Source organism: Castanea sativa, chromosome 1 (assembly GCF_040712315.1).
Source record: "Castanea sativa cultivar Marrone di Chiusa Pesio chromosome 1, ASM4071231v1".
Lineage (NCBI taxonomy): Eukaryota > Viridiplantae > Streptophyta > Magnoliopsida > Fagales > Fagaceae > Castanea > Castanea sativa.
Genome location: NC_134013.1, coordinates 90,329,085 through 90,340,535, shown reverse-complemented (window position 1 = coordinate 90,340,535; position 11,451 = coordinate 90,329,085). Strand labels below are relative to the sequence as shown.

Sequence of the window (11,451 nt, the reverse complement as noted above, 5' to 3'; positions counted from 1 at the left end):
TAATGCATGCATTACAATTGGCGTGATAAATAGAAAGCCATAAACCATGAGATGGTATCGTTTTAGCCATGTAAAAGATGAGAAGGAAATATGGCTCATGCATTGTCAAAGCTTGCAAAGAACACAAGGGGTGAATCCATATGCATGAAATCAGTTTCAACACATGGGCTAGACACTTTGAGAATGGAAGCTCCATTTGGGAGAGACTAGATAGAGGATTAGCCACAAATAGTTGGTTCCTAAAATTCCCAAGCATGAAGGTTTATCACTTAAGGTGTGACTCATCAGACCATATCCCCCTACACATTATTTTTTCAGGTTTGGAACCACACAATAGAAAGAAGTTGTTTCGATTTGAGGAGATGTGGCTTTCTAATCTGGGTTGTAATGAAATTGTTGAAGCCGTGTGGCATAGTTCTAGTGTCACTGAGTCTAGGGAGGGAATTTTACAAAGGGTGGAGAAGTGTGGTAGGGATTTGAGTTGGTGGGATAGGAATGTATTTGGGAATGTGCGTAGGGAGTTGGAAAAATTGAGGAAATTACTCCTCAAGGCTGAAGGTGAGGCTGTGCTAAGTGGTAACAATGCTCGGGTTAGGCAATTGAAGAAGGATCTTGAAGTATTGAGGGATAGGGAGGCAACTATGTGGGCTCAGAGGTCAAGATTACTGTGGGCAAGACAAGGAGATAAAAATACAAAATATTTTCACAGTTGTGCCACGAAGAGGTATAGGAAAAACTTGATTGAGGGAGTTAGAGATGAAGATGGTATTTGGATAGTTCATCCGGAGGAGATAGCGTCAGTTTTTGTAAGTTACTTCAATACTCTTTTTTCTTCTTCGGGACATAATGAGTTTTCAAGGGTATTAGAGTATGTACCGACTGTGATTATGGAAGAGATGAATTCCTCATTAAGTCGTGTTTTTGAAGCAAGTGAAGTTAAGGTGGCTTTGCAACAAATGGCTCCTCTAAAAGCTCCTGGACCAAATGGAATGCCCCCACTATTTTACCAACACTTTTGGGGGACGGTAAACCATGATGTCACCTCCTCCATTTTGATGTGGTTAAATTCAGGTACTTTACCTACTCCCCTAAACCATACCTTTATTACACTAATCCCAAAGATTAATTCACCCGAGCATGTTCACCAATACCACCCTATAAGCCTTTGCAATGTGTTGTATAAAATCTTCTCCAAAGTTTTAGCCAACCGTTTGAAGAAAATACTACCTCTCATCATTACTGAACACCAATCTGCCTTTACTAAGGATAGATTAATTTCTGATAACATTATGGTGGCATTTGAGACTTTACATTGCCTACAAAAATATAATTTTGGTAGCCATGGCTATATGGCCATAAAGCTAGATATGAGCAAGGCCTATGACCGGGTAGAATGACCTTTTCTTGAAGGAATTATGAGGAGGATTGAGTTTTAATGAAGGATGGATTAATCTTATTATGGTGTGTGTGAGAACAGTTACCTACTCAGTTTTGGTAAATGGAGACCCTAGTGGTTTAATTCATCCAACAAGGGGTATAAGGCAAGGAGACCCATTATCTCTATTTCTGTTTTTGCTTTGCACTAAAGGGCTGAATGGTATGATTAAAAAGGCAGAGAGGGATGGAGATATTCAAGGGTTTTCCCTATGTAGGAGAGGCCCAAAACTAACACATTTGCTTTTTGCAGATGATTGTCTTCTCTTTTGCAGGGCCACCATGAATGAGTGTGGGAAGTTGTTGGATATTTTGAATGATTATAAGGAGGCCTCGGGACAAAAAATAAACAAAAATAAAACAGCCATTTTCTTTAGCAAAACAACAGATGCCGCAATGAAGAATAATATCAAAGAAGCTTGGGGAGTTACTGAAATTATGCAATACGAGAAATATTTGGGCCTATCTTCATTTGTTGGAAAAGGAAAGAAAGCAAGCTTCAACTATATCAAGGAGAGGGTGGGGAGGAAAATCCAAGGTTGGGAAGGGAAGCTACTTTCACAAGTGGGTAGGGAAGTGTTGATAAAATCAGTCATCCAAGTCATTCCAACATACACAATGGGATGTTTCAAAATTCCATTGAGCCTATGCAATGAGATTGAAGCTATGATAAAGAAGTTTTGGTGGGGACAACGAGGTGACCGGAGGAAAATCCATTGGGTGAAATGGAATGAGATGACAAAATCTAAAGCAGTGGGTGGTATGGGTTTTAGGGATCTTGCTTTGTTCAACAACTCACTTTTAGAAAAGCAAGTTTGGCGACTCTTGCATGACCATAATAATCTCTTCTACAAGGTCTTTAAAGCACGTTTTTTTCCAAACACAACGATCATGGAGGCTAAGGACTCATGAATGGGTTCTTATGCATGGAGAAGTATACTCATTGGGAGGGATGTTGTTCAAAGGGGAGCGAGGTGGAGGGTCAACAATGAAAAAAAAAAAGAATTTGGCAGGACCACTGGCTGCCAAGGAAACATCCTCCCCTTCTATCTGCATGCCCAATAGCATATCATGAAGACTCAACTGTTGATATCCTTATTGATCCACACACTAGACAATGGAATGTAGAGATGGTGGAGGGGTTATTTAATGAGGAAGATGCGGAAATCATGAAGGAAATCCCATTAAGCCGAGTTGCTGCGGAAGATACTTTGTATTGGCCCTACTCAAGTAACGGACTGTATAGCTGCAAGTCAGGATATAAATACTTAAAAATGGAAGAGGAGATGATGGACAGAACTCATGTTTCGGTGAATACTGGAGATACACAGGCCTGGAAGCAAATTTGGTCCATGAGTGTACCACAAAAGGTGAAGACATTGCTGTGGAGGGCTTGCCAAGAAGCCATGCCAACTAAACATGCTCTGTTTCGGCGCAAAATTACAAAGGAAGATTTATGCGTGAGATGCCGAGTTGCCACAGAAGATTCCCTACATGCTTTGTGGTCGTGCTCTGAGCTGGACGTGGTGTGGGCAGAACCAGAGCTGTGGAGTTTCCGTGGAGAAGTGCAATTTGTAAGCTTTAAGGAACTCTTATCTTGGATAATAAAACACACTTAGCTGTTGGAATTATTTGCAGTTACGGTGTGGTCCATATGGAACCAGCGAAACCGAGCTCGACTTAATCAACCAGCAGATGCCATCCAGCAGATTGCTCATCTCTCCAAGACTTGGTTAGCTGAATTCCAAGCAAGACAGGCCAACCAAGTTTCAATACCGATTCACACTCAACCAGTGAGATGTAGGTGGAAGCCTCCCCCATCGGATTATTTTAAAATTAATTTTGATGGGGTGACTTTCCAAAAGGAGAAGAAATCTGGTATAGGTGTAGTCATCAGAGATAACAAAGGTCTAGTAATTGCATCATGTTCGAAGGTGGTGCACCAGATGCTAGGCTGTTCTGATATTGAAGCTATGGTTGCGGTGTGGGCTCTAAATTTCGCATCAGACGTGGGTGTGAGGAGGGCTGTGTTAGAGGGAGACTCCATGGCAATTTTTATAGGTTTAAGGGAGGATGAGAAGGTTTTGGTGCCATACGGACTACTGTTGGAGGATGCAAAGTTTTTTTCTCAACAATTTGATGAGCTGTTTTCTCTCATACAAAGAGGGAAGGCAACAATTTAGCACATAGTCTGGCTAGATATGCAATAGGCATTCCAGATTTTCTAGTTTGGATGGAGGATGTTCCATCGCAGCTTTATTCTGTATTTCAAACCGATTTATCGGGCTTTTATTAATAAAATACGTTGATGTGTTTTCCCCTAAAAAAAAAAAAACACATCTTGTAAACTTGCTATAATGTATTACAAAGCACAATTATGGAAAAATTAACGCTCTTTTTGGTTAGAGAATCATTAATGCCCACACTTAAAAAGACACATTTGAATTAAAAAATAATAATTTCTAAAAAGAAATTATTATTTTCAATTCACTTCATCTCCCAATATTTTGATTTAACTTACGATGTCATGTTTATTATATTTCCTCTCGAAGTGGCTAATGAGCACTTCACATAAATTCTATCATCTTATACCACCTTTAACAAATAAAGTTTAAAATGCTTCATCAAGAGTCCTGTAATTTAACTGATTGATACATTCTAATATTTTCAAGACATCCAAAATTTATTATAGGGTTTTAGTAGTGCAATAAGACTCATCCATAGACTACATTTGTTCTTCTTTTATTTGTTACTTTCCAATCTTGGGAAGTAAGTCAAATTCATTATGGGGATTCAACTACTTAATTAAGATCTTTTACAGTATTTAAGATAATTCTATGGTAAAGAGTTTTAAGGTAACTTCGTTATAAATTTTCTAAAATCTTATTCATCACTTATGAAATAAGTGAATTGAGTTTTATCACATTATTAATATTTAGAAAAAGATTGTCCGTCACAATTTTAGTATCTATTTAATTATTAAATTATTAATGATGTGGTAAAATTTAACCAACTTATTTTTAAATGAATTGATAGAACATTTTAATCTCTTTGGGCTCTAAAAGAATTCTAAAGATGCTCTCCGACTGGGTAAATCCCTTTTAGGTGTCAATGTTGATAATATGTAGGCAATTTGCCAGTTTGTGATGTAGTTGTGAAATTCATCATCAACTGATGAGTCCATAAAAACCATTAAGGTCGTCTATCTTAATGGACGATCATTGCGTCATAAGTAGGCCATCAAAGATAGATGAGTAACCACCCAACATATTCAATAACGACCATCAAAGGTCTTAAACTCTCTCATCAAGATAAAGAACGTTACAATTAGGGTAATAATCACCCTCATTTATGTCCAACAGTTACCTAAGTCACCTATAAAAGGGACAATCTGTCCATTTTCTAAGGTATGTCAAAAACCACTACAAATTGCTATCTATAGTAAAAAAGATATAGGCCGATACTAACTTAAGCATCGGAGACTCCCCCACCGGGCACAATCCGGTGGTCTCTTCGATCAACTCTCTTTATCTTGCAGGTCCTACAAGGTCGTCTAAAGCTCCGGATTAAACGAGTGATCCAATTGACGATTTTAGCATCATCAGTTTGGCGCTGTCTGTGGGAAAGATTTGCCATTAAGCCCTTCCTACAACAAAGGGTTACTCTTTTCAATTTGGAGTAATGGACACTAAAGTGCAATACCAAATAACCCAAAATCTCACTCCAATCAAGGAATCCTCCCATCTAAATCTCTAATACACTACTGGAGCACCTTCGTCGTTTTGCTGGCGAAGGACACATGTAAAGAAAAAATCCTTCTCATAAATGAATGGTAAATGGATGCATTCCATGGGCTAACCCACTAATCCGTCCATTGAGTACAATCGCTCAGGTATGTTTGATGGCTTGATTCTCCTTATAGTAATATTTTTATTTGGTAGAAACGTATTGCCTAAGATCTGAAAGTCTTACCGTTTAGGTGACTCTAAATAAGGCATAAACTTTTCTCGGAAACAATTACGTTATAGTTATCAAATCGTGTATTTACAATTTGGTATTGCATAACTTAATTTTAGGTAAGTCTTCTAGAAAATTTGCTTAAAAAGGAATGGTTCCAATTAAGCCAAGTACCTATTAAAGAGGTCAACTATAGAGATAATAGATACATGCATAACAATTCAAATTCTTTTAGAAACTTACCATAATTGTTGCTACACCAAAAATAGTGAATGATTTCACAAGAATAGTTTTATTCTCATATTACTTGTTTCAAATAGTCATAGAAATCACAAGAGATACACTTATCCAAAAGAGGGTTTAAATATTTTTACAACTATGAAGTTTAAGAATCTACAACCTATACACGAAACACACTATAAATATATAGTAAAAGAAAGAGGAATAAAAAATATTCATGGCCAAATACCGGCAAAGTATTATGACCTTGAATCCAATTTATGGCCATTAGAAAGGGTTTTATTACCTTTCCTAAGATTGTAATAGACCGTTTGTGTCTTCAATTGATATTCTGATAACATCCTAGTTGATATTCAAGCATTATGGCTTTTCATATCACTACTTTTCTTTCCTAATACATCTTGCTAAGATAGGAAAGATGGAAGCCAAGGATTATTGCTTTGCCAAAGATAATAAATCTTAACTTTCTGCATTTGAAAAAAGTAAAACTGAAATTTATTATCTTAATATAATTATAGCATGTCATAATTCTGAGCACTAAAAAGGTGTATTGGAATCTTATTGCCTGTCTAAATAATTTAAAAAAAAAAACTGCTTTAGGTATTAAACCCGAAGTTATTCAATTTCGATTTTTAAAGTTAAAGAATTTCTGGATGAAGAAAGTTAGTGAATACTCCTATATGTTTTTACTTTCTACAATTAGTTTCCTAATGTAAATTAATTTTATAAATGCTCCTTAGAGTAGTCAATTAAATGAATAAAATGTTATGTTTTTAGTTCCAGAGTGGTCAATATCATTAGATATAAGATGATTTAAAAAATATGATGACATTATTTTTGGGTCAAAGGATCCAGTTATATAAGGAATGCAAGTTTGTAAAATTTCATAATTCAAAAATCATTGGAATTTATGCCAATATACGTAAAGATTTATTTAGTATCAGTACATTTCTTCTTGAAATAAATTCCATCATCGTTACTAAGATATGAAATTTTATATCTTGAAATGTTCCACCATAGAATGAACAAAGTTTACTATTCAAACTTTTCCATGTATAATTACATGTTACTTTGACTTTGAGAATGGAGAATTTAAATTATTCCATTTATACATCCCACCATATGGTTTCATGAAAACTTTAGTGGTATCTATATGCTTGACAATATAGCTCTAAATCTAACACTTTATGCAGTAAGAGCACACTATAGTACAACAACTAGACTAGCTACTATACATATATTCTTTAAGTTCATAAGATTAAGAATGAGAACTTGTTAAGAGACCCTGCCAAGAAAAAGATCAAATTTTTGTCCCTCGATACTTTAAAGAAGCATATAATCAGTAGCTTTAGTATTCATATATCGGAGTATACTTCTCTATGATTCACATTTAGTTCACTTCGTCAAAAGATATCTATTATAGTTCAACATGCAATTTGCCTATTTGGATATTGTCATTCCTAACAAAATGCAACAAGAATTATTGAGGTGACTCATTTTGAGTACACAATTAAAGCTAAGATTAAGCCCCAAGAAAGAAATATACGGGTTCAAACCATGACTGTTCATTCCCTTGGTTATCATCAAACAAATGACTACAGCCTTCATGTTTAAATGGGGGCAAACCCTTTGGTCGACCTCAGATACCAAGGACAACAACGATAAAAGAACTTAGGATGACCTTCGTCGATCCTTTGAGAAATGAAATATAGCCTTGGAGCGACCTCGACGAAGTACAACAATGTGGCCTAGCTCTCATCCCTTCAAATGAATGAAGCAAGAGAGATCTAGGCCCTCAACATGAAATATCATGTTAAGCTTAACAAAAAAGATCTCAAAGGAGGAGAACTCGTCAAGGAGACTCCAATAGTAAAAAGATCAATGTACGTGTCAAAATAATGTCATGATCTAAGGTCTCTTATTCAGGTAACTTATTCATTTATTTCTTTTTAAAATGCATATGCATCTGACATGAAAACATTGATAGCACCCACTTTTACTTTGGTGCCTACTTCAAATCCAACAAATAAGAGCTCTATAAGTAAGAGTTCAATGACGGAGAGTTCGTCAAGAAGACTACGACAATGAAAAAATCAAGGTATGTACAAAATAGTATCGAGATTCAAGGTCTTCTATTGAGGTAACTCATTTCTTTCTTTCTGTTTAATTATCCATGCAAAAGATTATTTCATTGAAGCCAAATAAATATCAAGCTTGCATAATTATTACAAATGTGTATGTAGAACATGCTGAAAATATTGCTATAAAATTGTTACAACTATCACAATCAATATGACTATATTATTAATGGCATATGTTTCATCGTCATGAATTTGAGAAGTTCTTTTAAGTTTCCTAAACTTAAAATGCTAGATGACCGTGTTCACAATATGCTCATCAATTTAAGTCTCAATAAATTTCCGCTATCTCCATCAACTCACCAAAATCTTCTTAAATTGCTTTAAAAATCATATACAGTGCAAGCACCTAATAAAGACCAGTTTAAAGAAGCATATAGTCAAATAGCTTCAATTTTTATACTTCTCTATGATTCATATAGAATGCACTTCGTCTTGTATAGCATGCAATTGCACATTCGTACATTGTCATGCAACTAGCATTATTAAAGTGACTTAAGCATACCATTAAAGAAGAAGGAAGAGGAAATTGCTATTACAAATGGCAATGACCATAGTCATCAAAGCACGCCAAAAAAAAAAAAAAAGGATCCAATCGTGATAAACCATTTCTCTAGTCGTCAAAAAACGAGAATTGTACCTTTCACGTTTGAACGGGGGCAAAAATGTGGCCTAGTTTTTACGCCTTCAAAAAAAAAATTTGAAGCAAAAGAGATCTAGGTCTTAGACATGAAGTATCATGCCGGACTTTATAAAAAAAAGAAAAAAAATCTTGAAAAGAGAAGAGCTTGTCATTTTAAAAAGGGAAGAATTTGTCAAGAAGATCCTAGCAATAAAAAGATCGATGTATATGACAAAATAATATCGTCATTTAAGGTAACACATTTGTCTCTGTCTCTTTTATATTCATCTATAAAAATTTACACCTAGTAAGGTTTCATGCAAAAATGTATGTATTACTAGATAGATCACAAAAGAGGTAAAACTCTAGGATTACAAGGAAATAAGACAAAGGTTCACCTAGGCTATTGGTAACTTATTATTCATATATGAATTGTTCTAAAATTCTTGTTTAACCAAGTCTTGGCAAGTGCATGTGCTACTTAATGCAGATATCAACATAGCCTCAAGAAGGTCCAAAACGACATAGCATCAAGGAATCATTTCAGCAACAAGTGACAAGATTCCTTAAATAGATGTAAGTCACCAAAAAATGGCTAAGTGATAAGATTCCGCCAAGACGGATGTAAATCACTGACGAAGCCTAAGTGACAAGATTCCTTAAATGGGTGTAAGTCACCAAAAAATGGCTAAGTGATAAGATTCCGCCAAGACGGATGTAAATCACTAACAAAGCCTAAGTGACAAGATTTCTTAGATGGATGTAAGTCACCAAAAAATGGCTAAGTGATAAGATTCTGCCAAGATGGATGTAAATCACTAACGAAGCCTAAGTGACAAGATTCCTTAGATGGATGTAAGTCACCAAAAAATGACTAAGTGATAAGATTCTGCCCAGACGGATGTAAGTCACTAACGAAGCCTAAGTGACAAGATTCCTTAGATGGATGTAAGTCACCAAAAAATGGCTAAGTGATAAGATTCTGCCAAGACGGATGTAAATCACTGACAAAGCCTAAGTGACAAGATTCCTTAAATGGATGTAAGTCACCGAAAAATGGCTAAGTAATAAGATTCTGCCAAGATGGATGTAAATCACTAACGAAGCCTAAGTGACAAGATTCCTTAGATGAATGTAAGTCACCAAAAAATGGCTAAGTGATAAGATTCTGCCAAGATGGATGTCAATCGTTGACGAAATCTAAATGACAAAGCTTTGTAACTGGATGTAAGTCACCTAAAAGTGGCTAAATACCCTTAGATGAGTGTAAGCAAACAAGGATTCTCACACAAACGCAAGTCACACACAGATCAAGAATATTAAACGTGACAACCAGAGAATGAATGAAAGAAGAAGCATCAAAGTGATCAAAAATGGTCGTCCAAAGAAATTAGCTTGCTCTTTAGCAGTGATAAAAAGTGGTCGCCCAAAGAAATTAGCTTGCTCTTCAGTAGTGATAAAAAATGATCGTCCAAAGAAATTAGCTCACTTTCAAGATCAAGCTATGATCTCTCGAACGTCCACAAAGACCTTCAAAAGGCAGATACTAAGAAGTCGTCACAAAAATACTACCATTCTTAAAGAAGAAAGTAGTTGATGATAAAGAAGTCCGAATCTAAACCAGTCAAGAACATTCCCTAAGTCTGACCAGCATAAAGCAAAATCAGACTTGGGAATGGGGGGCAACTAATGAGTCCATAAAAACCATTAAGGTCGTCCATCTTAATGGACGATCATTGCGTCATAAGTAGGCCATCAAAGATAGATGAGTAACCACCCAACACATTCAATAACGACCATCAAAGGTCTTAAACTCTCTCATCAAGATAAAGAACGTTACAATTAGGGTAACAATCACCCTCATTTATGTCCAACAGTTACCTAAGTCACCTATAAAAGGGACAATCTGTCCATTTTCTAAGGTATGTCAAAAACCACTACAAATTGCTATCTATAGTAAAAAAGATATAGGCCGATACTAACTTAAGCATCGGAGACTCCCCCACCGGGCACAATTCGGTGGTCTCTTCGATCAACTCTCTTTATCTTGCAGGTCCTACAAGGTCGTCTAAAGCTCCGGAGAGTTGATCGAAGAGACCATCGGATTGTGCCCGGTGGGGGAGTCTCCGATACTTAAGTTAGTATCGGCCTATATCTTTTTTACTATAGATAGCAATTTGTAGTGGTTTTTGACATACCTTAGAAAATGGACAGATTGTCCCTTTTATAGGTGACTTAGGTAACTGTTGGACATAAATGAGGGTGATTATTACCCTAATTGTAACGTTCTTTATCTTGATTAGAGAGTTTAAGACATTTGATGGTCGTTATTGAATGTGTTAGGTGGTTACTCATCTCTCTTTGATGGCCTACTTATGACGCAATGATCGTCCATTAAGATGGACGACCTTAATGGTTTTTATGGAATCATCATCACCAACACACCTATTTGAAATATGCGAAGAAAAGGGGTAAAACAAATCAATTTTTTTTTTTTTGTTGAGAATCGGATAAAACAAATCAAGCTTAAAAAAGTGCAACATGCTAGTACAACAACTAGCAAGAAAGCTTTTTACTCCCAACTTTTTTAGGATTGGTTATGGATCATCAAGAGCATTCTGTATTAGATCTATTCATAATCTAATATACTAGTACATTCCCAAATTTATAGGATAATAAATAAGCATAATTACTATACTCAATTTCCTAGGTGGTGGTCAAGGCCGTGAAACAAGTATTTTCACCCCCCCAAAAAAAAAAAAATTTACTTTAACCAACGCAACTTTTTTTTTTTTTTGGTTGAGAAAAACCAATGCCACTTATTAATTGTTAATAACTAATTATGAAATGTAGTAAACAAGTTGGTTTTCTTATTGTCTTTGAGACTTTCGCTTGAACTTTGTGTAATTACTAATTACACAAAGTAAGAGTACTACTTAAATCCAACAGTACCAAACTTTTTTTTTGAGAAACCAACAGTACCAAACTGGTAACGTATACAATTTCTGTTATTGTAAGAGTAAAGTTTATATTTCCTACATAGTTAGAAAACATGCAAGA

The 11,451-nt window shown here is 35.6% G+C and overlaps 1 protein-coding gene across 1 annotated transcript; it reads left to right on the top strand.

Moving 5' to 3' along the window:
• The first annotated feature begins 362 nt into the window (after positions 1-362).
• On the top strand, positions 363-2,346 carry LOC142637009 (uncharacterized). Its single transcript, XM_075811303.1, has 2 exons — positions 363-1,071; positions 1,589-2,346. Exons 1-2 carry the CDS (start codon positions 363-365, stop codon positions 2,344-2,346), a joined length of 1,467 nt encoding a protein of 488 aa, XP_075667418.1.
• Positions 2,347-11,451: the final 9,105 nt, after the last annotated feature.